Consider the following 15,888-nt stretch of genomic DNA (forward strand, 5'->3'; position numbering starts at 1 on the left):
GGTTGAGTCTTCTGACCTATGAACAAAGTATATCTCTCCATTTATTTAGGTCTTTAATTTCTCTCAGCAATGATCTGTAGTTTTCAGTCCGGATCTTGCCCATCTTTTGTGAGATTTACCCCTAATCGTTTAATATTTTTGATGCTATTATAAATGGTATTGTTCTTTTCAATTTCAATTTCTGAATCTTTGTGGTTAGTATATAGAAACACAACTGTTTTTTTTTTTTTTTTAATTTTGGCCTCATAGACTGCAACTTGACCAAACTCACTTATTCTAGTACCTTTTTTGTAGATTTCTTAGAATTTTCTATATATGTTACCATATTGTACATAAACAAAAACAGTGTTAAATCTTCCTTTCAAATTTTGATGTCTTTAATTTCTTTTTCTTGCCTCACTGTACTGGATAGAACCTCCAATACAATGTGAAATAGAAATAACAGGAGGAGACACACTTGCTTTCTTCCTGATCATAAGGAGAAAACGTTCAGTCACCATTAAGTATGATGTTAGGGACATATGTACATATTTTTTGGTAGATACCCCTTTTTAGGTTTGGGAAAGTTCTATTCTTAGTTTGCAGAGAGGTTTTTCTTTCTTTTTTTTAAATAATCGATAATGGGTGTTGGATTTTGTCAAATGATCTTTCTGTATCTAATGAGAGATTGTGGTTTTTCTTTCTTAGTTATTGCAAATTTCATTGATTGGTTTTTGAGTGTTAAACCACCCTGAACTTTCCTGGGATAAATTCCATGTGGTCATGACCTGGGAGGAGGATGAAAGCCTATTTCCTAGCTCGCGCCCCTCTCGTTGAGTTTGAGGACTATGCACAGGGCAAAGATAAGGGGGTGGCAGGTGGGGATGGTGGGGTCTCATACCCTAGAGTAGAGAGATTCTGGGGTTACAATCTGGCCTCGTCTCTTCTCTGTTTCCCTCTTCCCCTCAACCACGGGACCTTACGCATTACGGAATCTCCATATACGTCTGTCAAGGCAAGAACTTCCCCTTAGGTCGTAATACTCTAGTCCTCAAGGCAGAGGACAGGAGCTGTTGTTTCCACTCCCTAACCTGGGCAGGGTCCAGCACCACTGTGTAACATCCTCTCCTGCAAATGTCTGCTGGCCTTAAGGGGTGGTTTTCCTACCTTGCAGTCACTGCAGGACCCACAATGATCTGATGAGGGCAACGTGGCACAAAGGGATGGGTACAACTGGAAAGCCCTGCCTACCCACCCCCTGCTGGAGACACCTGAACCTGCCCTCCTCCCCTCTAGTCTACATTCCCCTCACCAGGTCCCAGGCTCCTTCTCTCTCCCTGGGGGATTCCCACAACTCTCGTTATTTTCTACTCTCCAACAATTTCCCTTCTGTGTCTCGATTCTGTGACATTTCCATGGTCAGGTATGGCCGATGGATTCTGCAGGCCACGTTAATTCTGCTTTTCCTGAAATAGGTGAATATCCGTATTTCAGGAACTGGAAGTCTCCTTGTAACAGAGAACTTCCCTGCAACCCTAGATACCTAAAGGGCATACTCAGAAGTATGTAAGTAAGTAAAAGTTTTGGAAAGACAAACACATAAATGACCACAGTGTTTATGCCTAAGGAGTAAGGAAGGGCCCTAGAATTGGAGATGGTGCAATACCCAGTCTCAAGAGAGCTTTAACCTGACCTGTGACATTTTAATGCTATTCAAGATATCTGCAGGAATTACCTGTATAATTCAAAATTAAGTTTTAATATTTGAAAGCAAGAGAGACAACAAGGTCTTTGGGCTGGGTGCCATTGGGGTGTCTGAGGAGTCATTGATCCCTGTCCCCTCCCCAGCTTCCATAACCTTCTTCTCTCCAAGCACACACACAGGAAATCTGACTGTAATCCCAACTGAATTGTTCCCCAAGCAGCATTAAGAAAGAACAAGCTGTTTTGCAAGCAGTAGTGCAGAGGGCCCGTTATCCCACAGGCAGTTGGACTTCACCCTAGGGGTGGGATGTTTGTGTGTGGGTGAGGGGAGACACCCTCAAAGGACTATCATCCTGAGATGTAGCAGTTCCGGTAGGGCCCTCCAGAGGCCACCCCTAGGATGGGGTAACTTATGGGAAAAGGCTTGTTTGGAATATCTCCTCAGGCAGACATACTCTCCTTCTGGTTACTCTTCATGTTGAGAAGCCCTTGAACCTAAATACACCTGGGTCACAAATATAGGGCCTAGATGAGGGATCAACAGAGGTACACTGGGCGGACATGTAGTGATCCTGGTTGGGTGGTTATTAATTGATTGGAAACACTGAAGTCACAGAGCATCTCAAGCCTCTGCACACACATGCAGGCCCACAGCCCAAGCCCTGAGCCAAAGGCAGGTGGCTTGGGATTATACACCTTTAGAATTCTCTCACTGCTACTTGGGTAAAGAGCAAAGGGCATCTTCACGTCATTCTTTGTAAAGGCTTTAGTTTTTTAAACATTCATTGCCTCATATCCACCTGTAAGAAAGCAGAGCGTCCCAGAGAAGCCTTGGTCTGTGTCACCCAACTGAACACTAACCACAACCAGCTCTGCTCCTGAAGGCCCCTGAATCACTATGATGCCTCTTGCCCAGAGCTCAGCCTCTGGGCCTGCCACCCTGCCCTCCACTCCCATCCCGTGCACCCTCCACTCCACTGCCCAAGTGACCTCCTAAAATATATCTGATCGTGCACTGCACAGCCTTATGGCTCCTTATGGCTCCCTGGAGCCTTTAGGACAAGAACTTCTCAGTAGGTCAGACAGTGATGGGTCCCGGGCCTCTGCCTGCCTTACCAGCCTCATCCTCCTGCCCCACCCTCGCCCATGGTGGAACAGCCTGAATGAAGCCCACTTGTGTCAAGGCCTTTGCTGTGTCATTCGCTGGGGCCAGATTGCTGTTCCTTCCTGTGTCCACTTGGTCAACTTTTAAACATTCTTCAAGGTAGTCTCAAGTACCAACTGCTCGAGAAAAACTTCCTAGGTCGCCCCACTTGGTCCAGTGCTTTTCCTTAATGCTCCCAAAGAACCCTACACAAAATTCTTGAGGTGTCATTGGTTTGCTTTTCTGTGTCCTCCTGTGTGCTCCTCGAGGATAAGGCCTAAACTTTGCTCAGCAGAGTACACCCAGTGGCCAGCACAGTACCTGCCTAGCACGTGCAAGGGCTCAGTAAGTACCTGTTGAATAAATGCCAGAGTTGAAGGTCAGGAATAATCCTGCAGAGACTATTGGGTAAAGAGCGCTGGTGTGGAAGTCAAGAGACCTGACAGCTAGATTATTCTAAACTGTGCCACTCTGTGGCCCTTGGCAAAGCCATTTCTTTCCCTGGATTCTTTCTCATCTGTGATATGAGGGGCTTGCATTAGATGTTTCTTCCCTCTTGAGCCTTAACAATTCCCCTAAAATTGTTAAAGGACTCTGTCAGAGTTGATGAGGGAGACAGGGAACAGGTGCTTCCATGCAAGGTTCATGAGGTGACGTGCCATGGTCACAAGGACATCCGACATTTTTTTTAGAAAGCCTTAAACATGTGGACACTCAAATATGCAGCCATTTTACTTCTAGGACTTCTTGCTTAAGAAAAGCATTGAAGATGTGACTGGAGATTTAACTCCATGGATGTTGCTCCTAGTACTGCTTATAATAGTGAAAACAGGAAACTACCCAAGTAGCTAACGAGAGGATTAGTGAATAAATAATCGTACTTTTACAAAATATTATGCAGACATTAAAATGAAGTAAATCTATATTGATTCACATAGAGCGCTCTCTGGGCTAAATTGTCAAGTACTGAAAATAGCTTGTAAAACAATATTTAAAGTGTGTTCTTATCACTGTTTAAAATGCATATATCCACACATAGGATACCAAATTATTAAATGCGGTTATCAGTGAATAGTGGGATTGCGGGAAATTATTTTCCTTCCTGCTTCTTATTTATGTGAAAAATGATGACAAACCTGGAAAGAAAAAACAATCACCTGTGATCTCACTTGATTATAAGTAATTTTGATTTATTTTTATTTTTGCTTGTGTGCGGACAGAGTCCCAGAGAGCAGTTTCCAGGCTCTCGGCCTCATGTGGAAAGGTGCTGGCTTGGGTAGTAGATGGCCGTCAGCTGTGATCAGATGGCCAATGGCCATCAGCTGTAACCAGTTAGCCATTGGTCACTGATATAACTGCCGTGGCTAGGTTAGGGGGTTGGCTGGTTGGTAGAGAAGTGGACGGAGGTTTGCGGCCAGCAAGTGGGTTGTGGATTTCGGATCATGTTGATCCTACTTCCTGTGTCTCCCCTGGCCGCCAGCAGGACTGGGGTGCAGGAAACCCCTCATTGGGGTACTGGTGGACGTTTGCTTTTGTATCTCCAACCCAGCCATCAGCGAGAATATAGTGGTATGACTCCCGTATCTATGGCTCCGTGGGTGTTCCTTTTTGGCCTCACCATAGCCTGCGTTCTTATGCGGGGAAAGGGATCAGAGTCCCCGCATGACACCTGTGTTCTCTAACTTTTCATGAATGGGAATATACAGTAGTACCTTGGTTTTTGAACATCTCCGTTGATGAACATTTCGGTTTACGAACACCGTAAACCTGGAAGTAAGTGCTTCAGTTTTTGAACACGCCTTGCATGTGGAACACGTCACGCAGCTTCCGCTGAGTGCAAGATCCTGAGGCCTCGCTGTCGGCTGTTTTCGAACGTTTCAGCACTCGAACGGTCTTCCGGAACGGATTATGTTAGAAAACCGAGGTATCATTGTATCACTTAATGGATTAAAAAGTATTTTCAAAAGTCTATAAAATTCTAAAACCTGATTCACAAACAGCCACTTGTCCCAGTTCACACCTAGCCCTTCAGTCACTGGCTGAGCAAGCCTGGAAGAATGATTCCTGTCTCATAGGCCCCTGGGCTCCGCTACCCAGCAGGTGACAGGCTCTCTGGGCACACTGGGAAGGTGTTTTGGACATGTTGTTGTCCCTTGTTCCTTGGCTAATAAGATGTTGTCTGGGCATAGAAGGCAAGAGTGAAGTCAGGAAGTGCCTGGAGTAGGAGGGTGGCTGGACCAAACAGGACATGGGAACCGTGCCCTTCCTGGTGAGGTTCCAGGGAGGCGGACAAACACAATCATTACTCATAGGGTACTTTTCCTGCCTGAAAATGGCATCCCCTTTGGCAGACTTCTTCAGGGGAGAAACTTCCCTCTCTTCTATTTCAGAATGAATCTAAAGTTGAACACCAGTTCTCCTGATTGCACTGATCTTGTCCCAGAGAAGCCCTGGCCTGTGTCACCCAACTGACCACTAACCACAACCAGCTCTGCTCTCTTCTGGTTTCTGAAATCCAGGAGCAGATGGCAGGGGTATTGGAGACAGCCTCCTAGCAAAAGCCAAGAAGAAAGGGGAGGAGGAGAGGGATAGAGGAAGTTACCTTGGTCTTGAACCTGTAGCCCCCAGGGTCCTCTTTCCTGTGAAACCCAACGGTCTCCAGCCAGATTTCCTGTCCCTTTAGCCCTCACCAAGAATGGGGGGCTGCCAGCCAGGTTTGGCTGTAGGGGACAGGTTACTATTGGGGGTGGGGGACATCCCCTTGAGGCTGATTGGATCATCATCGTGCTAGGTCTCCCCTTTACCTTCCCTCCTCTTCTGGGGTCACTCTATTTCCCACTATTGCTTAGGCTGTTGGTTCCTGCCTTTTGTCCCTTTCAAAGGAACTCTAGAGATTCAACTGAATCAGAATTTTGGAGACGGGTTAGTTGTCTTACCCCCTGGGGACAGCAGTGGTCTTGGCACACATGGAGAGAAAAACTCTGGGGTGGGGGTACTGAATTCAAAGGCTAGGGACAGTTCTGGCCCCTTCTTTCCTGCCCCTGTCTCCCCTGTCAGAGCTCCTTTTCTGTGCACCCCAACCCTAGTGGGCAGGAGAGAGTTCAGTTTCCAGGGGCGGGTCTCATCTGCCCTGTCCCTCCCCCAGCTTGGAGGACATAAAAGCCTAGATTCAGCTGAGAAATGTTGCCAATGTTAGGTCAACTTCGGAAGTGAGGTCCTGGAGGGTTGAGTGACGGAAGCTAGCAAAGGAGAGGCACTGTGGACCTCTTCCTCAAGGAGGGCTGGATTCTGTCTGTAGGCAGGGACCCCTAAGGTGGGCCTGGGCATGAAGGTGGGAGTAAGGGGCCCAAGAGAAGAGGGATGTTGGGGTTCTCTTCTCCCAAATGAACTGTGGGTTTTGGACACTTGCTGAGCTTGGGGTCTTATTGCAGAGATGAAGCTGCTCCTGGCCCTAGTAGGGCTCCTGGCCATTCTGGCTCTGCCCCAGCCTTTGGAGGGTACCGTTCCAGGTAACAGTTCAGGAGGGGAAAGGTGGTGTGTTGTGGGTGGTTCTGAGTTCCAGGGATTCCTTCCTCACTGCAGGCCATCCTGGCTCTGGCGCCTCATGGGCAGCTTTGGGCCTATTGCTGACCTTGTGACCCCATATTCTGGGCAGCTATCCTGGGAGAGGTGGAGACCTCTGTGGTGCTGACGTGCATGGAAGAGGCCAAGCGGCTGGTGGACAAGGCCTACAAGGAGCGGCGGGAAAGGTGGGGCGCTGGGCACTGTCCACCTCTGGGCAAGGCCTTTCGGAAAAGAAGCAGGCATGGGGAGTTTATAGGTGGGGTGGTCCCCTTTGTGTGTTTGGGTGTGAGAACATCTTCAAACCCATCCTTCCCATGGCCTTGCCTCTGTCTGGACACCCAGGTCCGTAATCTGTTTATAAAGGCAAAACTTCTCCCTGTCTGTGTGTGTGTCTGCACTGTCCTGAGTGTCCATCTCCTGGGCTGGGGCTCTGCTGAGCATGTCTGCCCACCTCCTCTGGCCCTCACTCCTCCCTTCTCCAAGCAGCATCAAGCAGCGGCTTCACAGTGGACTGGCCAGCCCCATGGAACTCCTGTCCTACTTCAAGCAGCCAGTGGCAGCCACTAGAACAGCTGTGCGGGCTGCTGACTATTTGCATGTGGCCCTAGGCTTGCTGGAGGGGAAGCTGCAGCCCCTGTTGCCAGGGCGATTCAATGTCACCGGTAATATTGCCCCCACAACCCCAGCCCCTGCTCCACTAGTGCCCTTTTCAAGTGACCCCACCACCTCCCAGTGATCCCCCCAACTCCTCCTTCCAGGGAGTTTCAGGAACATTGAGCCTATCCTCCATGCCTCAGAGTGCACCCACCAACCAACGGTCCCCAGCCTAGGATAGGAAGTTGGGGGGCTCAGCTCCCACACCCCTCTTCCCCTGGCCCTGCAGATGTGCTGACGCCTGCCCAGCTGACTCTGCTGTCCAAGTTGAGCGGCTGTGCCTACCAGGACGTGGGGGTGACATGCCCAGAGCGAGACAAGTACCGCACCATCACCGGGCAGTGCAACAACAGGTGTGGCTGAGGACCGGTGTACCCTCAGCGGGTGGGAGGCTCAGGGAGGCGTCCTGGTCCTCGGGCGGCCTGCAGCGCCACCTCGTGTCAGCGCCCTGTCCTTGCCTCACAGACGCAGACCCACGCTGGGGGCCTCCAACCGCGCCTTTGTGCGTTGGTTGCCAGCGGAGTACGAAGACGGCTTCTCACTGCCCTACGGCTGGACGCCCGGGGTGAAGCGCGGAGGTTTCCCGGTGCCCCTGGTGAGCCCTGGCCCACAGAGAGGGCGAGGCTGGCCCTAGGCGGTGCGGCCCGAGGCGGCCCCTGACGATCTGTGTCCCCCAGGCTCGGGCTGTCTCCAACGCCATCGTGCGCTTCCCCAATGAGCAGCTGACCCCGGACCAGGATCGCTCGCTGCTGTTCATGCAGTGGGGCCAGCTGATTGATCACGATCTGGACTTCACCCCCGAGCCGGCTGCCCGGGTCGCCTTCATCACTGGCCTCAACTGTGAGACCAGCTGCCTGCAGCAGCCGCCCTGCTTCCCACTCAAGGTGCTCCCTTCTTTCTGCCCTGCCACTGCCTGCTGGGTGGGGAGAGTAGGCATCGTTCCTGGGAGTGGCCACCTGCTCAGGTTTCCTTCAGCTCTTGAGTAAGGCTGGCCCTGCCCCCTCCCCCACCCCAGGCTGAGGACCTGCCCACTGTCCCTCAGACCTCTGTAGGTACCACGTGCTCAGTCCTCTTTCCTCCCCACAGAGGGACACCTTCTCCCCAGCCCACATTACACAGAGCCTGGGTTGTGGGGTTGGAGCAGGGCTGAGAGGGGGACTGGTTGGTTGAGGCTGAGTGGGGAGAGAAGGAGAAAAGGAAAGAGAATCTAAGAGAAAGACGGGCCAAAGTGAAAGACAGGAAAGGACAGGGAGGAGAGAGAGAGGAGAACAGGGAAGGAAAAGGAAGAGAAGTGACTGAGAATGCAGACCACGGGAGAGGGAGGAGCAGAAGCAGAAGAGAGAAATAGTGAGAGATAGGAGGTTTAGGGGGTGGGTCAGAGCACTGGCAGGTTCACCTCCAAGGGCCCCACAAGGGCCCACATTCCCCAGTCCAGCTTTCTAGTCATCACCCCGGAAACTCAGAGGCGCTGTGCTGGTGGGACCTCAGCCAGTGGTCCTTTGTGGGCTTGAGAGGCCTCCCTGTAGGGTGAGGGGGCCAGAAGTCCCGAGGGACCCCTGTTTTGGTGTCTGGGTCTCTCCTTCTGGTCCTGGACTCCAGGCTGCTTTGGAGGTGGGATTGCGGCCTTCAGGAGGGTAGAGGGGGTGGGGGGGAGCCACTCCTGCCCACTGTCCCTGCCCTTGGCGAGCTGGTGGGTCTCTGTGCTGCAGATCCCACCCAATGACCCCCGCATCAAGAACCAGCAGGACTGCATCCCCTTCTTCCGCTCCTGCCCTGCCTGCACAAACAGCAACATCACCATCCGCAACCAGATCAACGCGCTCACCTCCTTCTTGGACGCCAGCATGGTGTACGGCAGCGAGGACCTCTTGGCCATGAAGCTGCGCAACCAGACCAACCAGCTGGGGCTGATGGCCGTCAACTCCCGCTTCACCGACAACGGCCGGGCTCTGCTGCCCTTCGACGAGCTGCACGACGACCCCTGCCTCCTCACCAACCGCTCCGCGCGCATCCCCTGCTTCCTGGCAGGTCAGACCTGGGCGGGGACCTAGAATGGCACAGGGGTGCTCCCTGATGGGGCCACAGCTGGCCTATTTGTAAGCAGCTAGTGGATTTGCATTGAGCGAGACTCTACCCTCACCAACTTCATGATATTAATTCAGTTGCCTTGGTGACAAGTTGGGTGGAGCCAGAAAGGAAAAAACAGAAAAAACCCAACCTAAGAAGACTCAGGGGTGGTTGAGGAGCCTTTGTCCACCCCCTTCTGTCTCCCTCTTTCCCTCTGGATGCTGGCAGAGAGGAGAGTTGAGTCCCCCAGGGACAGGGAACTAAAGGGACAGAGAGCAACGTGGTGCCCTCACCCTCTAGAACCATATTATCCAATGCAGTCACCACATGTGCTTTTCATTTAAGTTTAAGGAAATTTAAATAAACTTAACGTTAAAAATTCAGTTTCTCCACTGCACTAGTCACATTTCACATGCTCATTAGCCTCATAGGCTAATGGCTCCCACATGGAGCAGCACAGACATAGAACATTTTCAGTTCAGAAGGGTCTATTGGACAGAGCTGCTGCTCAGGATATCGCCTCCTGCCCATCTTGATTGCCTGTAATAAAAGAGGGTGGGAGTTTACATGTAAACAGCCGTCAGCCCCGGGGATACCCTTGGGGCCATGATAGTACCCATGCCCAGAAATTTTCTAATGTAAACCCAATAGTGGACCTGAAGCCCTTTCCTCCAGCCTTCCAACCCCTCTTCCTGGTGGCTTCTGGTGGTCAAGCCTTGGGGAGGAGAATCAAGGCCAGCACCAGTGTGGACTTTCCTTAGCTACTGCGAGGAAGAGCAGCTCTCCTCAGCCAGTCATGGCTGTCTCCAGCCTGGCGTTGACAAACTGCATGTCCGTGTTCCAGGCCTGGATAGTCATGGGATGGAAAAGCTGCTCTCATGGAATTTCCTTCTCACCAGCCTCTATTGCTGGTGAGGACTGAACCTGGTGTCCTGCTGAAATGGGACTCAGGCCCTTCCAGAGAAGGTTTGGGAGAGGACTAGAAGGATTAGGAATCTCACTGAATTCTTTTGAATAGTCTCAGGTGTGGACGTGAAACATCCTGTGCCCTAGTCCCCTCCCCTGAGCAGGCTGCGTGATTAGCATGTAGTAAGGGTGGGTGTGGCAACTCTGATCAGATGGTAGTGGCTTTCTGGAGTCCTGTGTTAAGAAGGATGCTGAGGTTGCATCCAATTTTAGCAGGAGAGAGTGCTGGGATCATTAGCTGTGTCAGACATGGGCATGGAAGTAGGGAGTGCTGACTTTGGCCTCCACTGAATCAAGAGACTAAGTCAACCAGGCAGTCAGTGTTCATGGATCTCCTGCTTTGTACCGTGCACTGCTAAACCCCGTGTGTCTATGTGTGTGTTTGGTGAGCGGGTTGGATACAAAAAAGGCAAAAGACAGCAAGCTTTGTTCTCAAGGACCTCCCAGTCTCAGGTACGGGAAGGTGGCAAGTCACGTGTCAGGTCTGATGTCTGTTGAATGAGCATCTCCAACCAGCTGTGCCCCCAAACAGGAGAAGATGCTATTATGGTGGACTAGAGCATCAAGGCAGGGGAGATATAAACTGAACATGGTGTGAAAGGTGGTTAGAAAGGAGGGCTGAGTAGGAGGCAATTCAGGCTTTGTCTGGGGAGGGAATTTCAATGGAGCAAGTCCTTTCTGGGATGGAGGTCTTAGGAAAGATACCTTTTGCTTCCCCAAGGGGACACCCGCTCCAGTGAGATGCCTGAGCTCACCTCCATGCATACACTCTTCCTGCGGGAGCACAACCGGCTGGCTACACAGCTCAAGCGCCTGAACCCCCGCTGGAATGGAGAGAGGCTCTACCAGGAAGCCCGGAAGATCGTGGGAGCCATGATCCAGGTAGGTAGCCCTGATCATCAGTGACACCATGGGGCAGGCAGACTTGGGATCCATGTGTACTTCTGCCACATCCTGGCTGTGTGACCTTGGGCAGGTTACCCCTCATGAGTCTCAGTTTCTTTATCCATAATACTGTAAAGATTAAAGGACATATATGAAAGCACCTGGCAGATACCAAGTGCCTGACAAGGGTTACTTGCCTTCCATTCCTTCCTTCCTTCCCAGGCTTGCTCCCCTTTCTTCTTTCCTGTCTGTTGGGAATGGGATTGCGATGGTTAAATGGCTGGATCTAAAGTACCTGGCGCATAGTAGCTGTTCAGTAAACGCCTCTTATTTCCGTCATCTCATTGTTACACTTGACTCCTTCACCCATTCACCTCTTCTTTTTGGCTCTATCATAGCTCACCCAATCTCCCTATGCTTGTTTATCCCTGGGCGGTGTTTCTGGTTCTCCTTCCCAATCGTTGGTGCTCCAGCACCTCCATCCGTTCCCCAAAACTTAAACACTAACACACACACACAAACACATACACACCTTTTTAGTACTCCTAGACTCTGGAGTGTGAGAGAGTTGCAGGAGTTGAGGGTGAGTTGTTGAGTTGCACTAAGAACTTAAATGAGATTCATTTAAGCCTCAGAGCACATTCCAGAGTCTAGAATCTAGAGTGAGGCTGTTCTATAGCTCCTCTTTTCACTGGGGGAAATCATCTACGGTGGCCCTTTTCCTTCTTGCCTCCACTTTTTCCACAGTCACATATTGAACCCTACTGTGAGCCAGGTACTTGCTGGGCACTGAGTAATTCCAAGAGAAATGAGGTATAACCATTGTCTTCAAGGAGCTTATAAGTTAGTAGAAGAAACAAGACATTAATAACTCAAAGTCAAGGGAGCTATAGCAATGACTAATAAAGCCCTTTGTTATTTAATCCTTTAAGGCAGAGGGCAGCATAATTACCCTTAATTTACAATTGAAGAATTAGAGCACAGAGAGGTTAATAACTGGCCTAAGGTCACACAGTAGGCAAGAGTTCTGTTTATGCCCCTCAGTGCTACTCAGACCCACATCCAGTGCTGTAAAAGGCAGTTCCCTGGTCCTAGACATGTGGGAGGAATCCTCCAAGCCAGGAGCAGGTGAAGACTGCAGGAGGGGTGAGTGAAGAGGCCATGCTGAGTGACTTTTCTTTAGATCATCACTTACCGGGACTACTTGCCGCTGGTACTGGGGCCAGCGGCCATGAAGAAGTACCTGCCCAAATACCGCTCCTACAATGACTCAGTGGACCCTCGCATCTCCAACGTCTTCACAAACGCTTTCCGCTATGGCCACACTCTCATCCAACCCTTCATGTTCCGCCTAGACAATCAGTACAAGCCTACGGGGCCCAACCCCCGTGTTCCCCTCAGCAAGGTCTTTTTTGCCTCCTGGAGGGTAGTGCTGGAAGGTGAGTAGGACCTAGGCTAGGAGAGAGGGAGCTGGCAGCTGAAGGTGGGGTAGAGGCGGGCTTGGCCACAGGGAACTAGGGCAGGAGAAATCCTCTTTCCTTTCATCTTTGGGGATTTATCTGATCTGACTTCCCAGCCTGAGTTCACCTGACTCTGCTTTTGCATCTAACCATAAAGGGTGGGGTGCGGATAGCTCCTGAGGAGCTGGCTCCTTCCTATGTGTGGTGACTCTCAGGGAGCCAGGAGGCCAGGGGCTGGGAGCACCCCAACCTTGCAAGTCTTAGTGGCATAATCCCCTGAGAGCTTGATGCCCTGGTGAGGATCTGTCCACGGGACCACCTTGGCCCCAGGAGCCGCATGTGCCCTGCCCTTTCCTGCAACGCCCTGACACCACCTTGGACTTGCTCCTGACTCCAATCTCAGCTGTGATACTGAGCCAGATCCCCGCCCCCAACTTTGCTGCTCTTGCCCCCAGGTGGCATTGACCCCATCCTCCGGGGCCTCATGGCCACCCCGGCCAAGCTGAATCGCCAGAACCAAATTGTGGTGGATGAGATCCGGGACCGGTTGTTTGAGCAGGTCATGAGGATTGGGCTGGACCTGCCTGCTCTAAACATGCAGCGCAGCCGAGACCATGGCCTCCCAGGTGAGGGGCTGCAGGGGTTCCCCTCCCCCACTCCCACCTCCCACGCAGGGGCCCTGCCCTCTCCAGTGGCCCCAGCTGCCCAAGGCTTCCCCGTACCCCAGCACCTTCCTCTTAGGAAGTGGTCTGAGGTCAGGCATCTACCTCTCCCTGGGCCCACCTGGTCTCTTTTCAGCTCTTCCTTGCAGCCTTCATACTGATATAACCCTTAAACTTGGAGCATCATCATAATAATACCAAGCTCCTAGCCCCCATCATCTGAAAATCTGTCTCCATCGTCATTTCATTTTGCTTCATTTCACATGAACTCTTGAGGGGAAGAGAGTATTATCACTTGAATTTTACTGATGGGGAAACTGAGGCCCAGGTTCTCCAGCCAAGTCAGTGACAGAGCTGGAATTTGAACCCAGATCAGCCTGACCCCAAAGCCTGGCCTGCATTGTGGGACAGCCTGTGCGGCTGAGTCTTCTAAACACCCCTCACAGGTCTGAGATTTCCAGAGGGGGACAATGAGTTGTCCCCCTGATAGGAGTTATGGCAATTTAGGATTTGCCTTAGGATGGGAGGGCAAGGGAAAGCAGAGAGGGTCCTAGAGCAGCCCAGCTGTCCCCTTGGCCTGAGCCAAGGGTTCAGGGTTCCCTAGGGTTTTATAGCCTAAGAGAAGCCCTTCTGTGTCCTCCCCCTCCCTCATGTACCTCTACATATGGCCTTGGTGTATCGGGAAGGTGGGTTTTGTGGGATGCACCCACAGCCACCTCTCTCCTATCCCCATGCAGGGTACAACGCCTGGAGGCGCTTCTGCGGTCTCCCGCAGCCTAGCACGGTGGGCGAGCTGGGCACGGTGCTGAAGAATCTGGACCTGGCGAGGAAGCTGATGGCGCAGTACGGTACACCCAACAACATCGACATCTGGATGGGCGGTGTGTCCGAGCCCCTGGAGCGCAATGGCCGCGTGGGCCCACTTCTCGCCTGCCTCATTGGGACCCAGTTCAGGAAGCTCCGTGATGGTGATAGGTAAGGAGACAGGATGAGCGGCTCAGGCCCACTGTCTGGCTGTGGCCCTGTCCAGAATCTCTTGGGGCCCCAACTTCTTCCTGTGAAATGAAGGGCTGGATGGAATCTGACTTCTCAGTACGTTCCAGGGAGCCTCAAGGCCATCCCTAATGTGCTCTGAACCTGTCGGGAATGCAGCAAGGAGGGACCTGGACCCCTGGTTGTGCAGGAGGGTAGACAGAGAAAAGGCCACGCTTCTCTTCTCCGTGTTCCAGGTTGCAACCATGATGTTGTCAGTCACAGGCCCATGGAACAGCCCCATCCTTGCTTCTCCTAATGTTATTTCATCATGGTTCTGACATCTATCATACCTAGCTCTTCCCTAGCCTGTGTTATACCCTTGAGAAAGTTACAATAAGGTGTCCCTTTCTGGGTGGACACATTATAAACCACCCCCAAGATTCTCTCTACCCCCATTGGTGCAGCCCATGCCAGAGCACAGGTTTCATGAGCAAGAGCGGGCTCAGCTTCCTGTCTAGCAACACTGGTGCCTTGGAAGCCTCTGGGGCAGGGCATTCAGGCAGCTGGGCTTTACTCTGTGCCATGAGTGAGGCTCCACTTGTTTGAGCCCCGCTGGCTGCCTGAGGGCTTGGAGCTCTCCTGTGCCGTACAGCAGGTGTCTGCTGTGGTCCTCTTGCATCTGGGGAGCAGTACACGCCAGGTGATGGCCTCCTGGTCCAGGAGAGCTTTAGGTATGAGGTCTATGGGTGTTCCCGTGCAGGTTTTGGTGGGAAAACAAGGATGTGTTCAGCACACAGCAGCGGAATGCCCTGGCCACGATCTCCTTGCCTCGCATCATCTGCGACAACACAGGCATCACCACCGTGTCCAAGAACAACATCTTCATGTCCAACACATTTCCTCGGGACTTTGTCAAGTGCAATACACTTCCTGCATTGGACCTGACTTCCTGGAGGGAAAGGGACTAGAGGCTGGGTTAGGGGTACAGAGGTGAGGTGAAGGCTGGGCATCCATGGGCTGGCCAATCGGAATCACAAATCTCCCTTCCCTGTGTAAGCCCATCCATATTCTGGGTGCTGGCCAAGAAAACGAATGACTAAACATTCATTCATTCGTCTGTGTGTGTCCATGTGCAATGTGTATAAATTGTTTCCTATGTGTGTGTTGTCTGAACATGGGTAGTATTTTGTGTGCTCTGTATGCATGTTGTTTATGTGAGTGTGTGTTTGCCGTTTCTGTGACTATATGGAAGGCAGCAGAGTGGATTGGTGAGTCGCACAAGCTCAGCAGTCAGACTGCTTGGGTTCAAATCCTGGCTCTGTAGCTGTGTGACCTTGAACACTTTATTCAACCTTGTCAAGCCTGAGTTTCCTTCTTCGTAAATAAGAAGGAAACAGCTGTCATTACAGCTGTCATGCCTTCTTAGAAGGCTTGTTTGCATCCTCCAGTTCTTTGTTTATTGAGTACTTACTATCTGCCAAGCATTGTTCTAGGCATGGGAAACAGAAAGTCAGACACCATTTCTTTCCTCACGGAGCTTGCACCGTGAGGGCCTCCCGGTTAGCAGAGGTGAACCAGTGATTCCTGGAGGAATGGCCATTAGCAGTTGGGCTGTGTGTGGTAGTTGAGTTCTGGGCCCAGGCAAGCTAGGCTCAGCTCATATCTCCCCTTTTAATTCCTTACCCTGTTCTCTTGCTTATTCACAGGAGCTGCCTGGAGAGGAACTGGGGCCCATTGGCCCTTTTGTACTATTTGTTTGTATCTGATATCTATGATAATAAAGTAGCACTGATGGGGATCTTTACTCTGTCTATGTCTGCAGGGGGGG

At 51.4% G+C, this 15,888-nt stretch overlaps 1 protein-coding gene across 3 annotated transcripts; it reads left to right on the plus strand.

Annotated features, from left to right (window-relative positions):
• Positions 1-5,655: 5,655 nt before the first annotated feature.
• On the plus strand, positions 5,656-15,864 carry MPO (myeloperoxidase). 3 transcript variants are annotated; one of them, XM_019736295.2, is made up of 14 exons: positions 6,002-6,140; positions 6,259-6,336; positions 6,483-6,576; positions 6,878-7,053; positions 7,275-7,398; positions 7,511-7,640; positions 7,723-7,929; positions 8,755-9,073; positions 10,800-10,960; positions 12,147-12,402; positions 12,879-13,049; positions 13,823-14,060; positions 14,821-15,050; positions 15,767-15,864. In XM_019736295.2, exons 2-13 carry the CDS (start codon positions 6,261-6,263, stop codon positions 15,026-15,028), a joined length of 2,160 nt encoding a protein of 719 aa, XP_019591854.2. In that variant the 5' UTR covers positions 6,002-6,140; positions 6,259-6,260; the 3' UTR covers positions 15,029-15,050; positions 15,767-15,864. The 3 variants fall into 3 exon arrangements, with proteins under 3 accessions (XP_019591855.2, XP_019591854.2, XP_019591853.2); XM_019736296.2 differs by lacking the exon at positions 6,002-6,140 and adding an exon at positions 5,656-5,749 and having other exon boundaries at positions 14,821-15,864; XM_019736294.2 differs by having other exon boundaries at positions 14,821-15,864.
• The last annotated feature ends 24 nt before the right edge of the window (positions 15,865-15,888 follow it).

The sequence above is a fragment of the Rhinolophus sinicus genome, linkage group LG15 (genome assembly GCF_036562045.2).
Source record: "Rhinolophus sinicus isolate RSC01 linkage group LG15, ASM3656204v1, whole genome shotgun sequence".
Taxonomy (NCBI): domain Eukaryota; kingdom Metazoa; phylum Chordata; class Mammalia; order Chiroptera; family Rhinolophidae; genus Rhinolophus; species Rhinolophus sinicus.

Coding starts and splice junctions, on each gene's coding strand:
- MPO (XM_019736296.2), top strand. CDS start 6,261: ATGAAGCTGCTCCTGGCCCTAGTAGGGCTCCTGGCCATTCTGGCTCTG. Junction 7,054..7,274: donor AGGGCGATTCAATGTCACCG/GTAATATTGCCC, acceptor CTGGCCCTGCAG/ATGTGCTGACGCCTGCCCAG. Junction 9,074..10,799: donor CATCCCCTGCTTCCTGGCAG/GTCAGACCTGGG, acceptor TGCTTCCCCAAG/GGGACACCCGCTCCAGTGAG.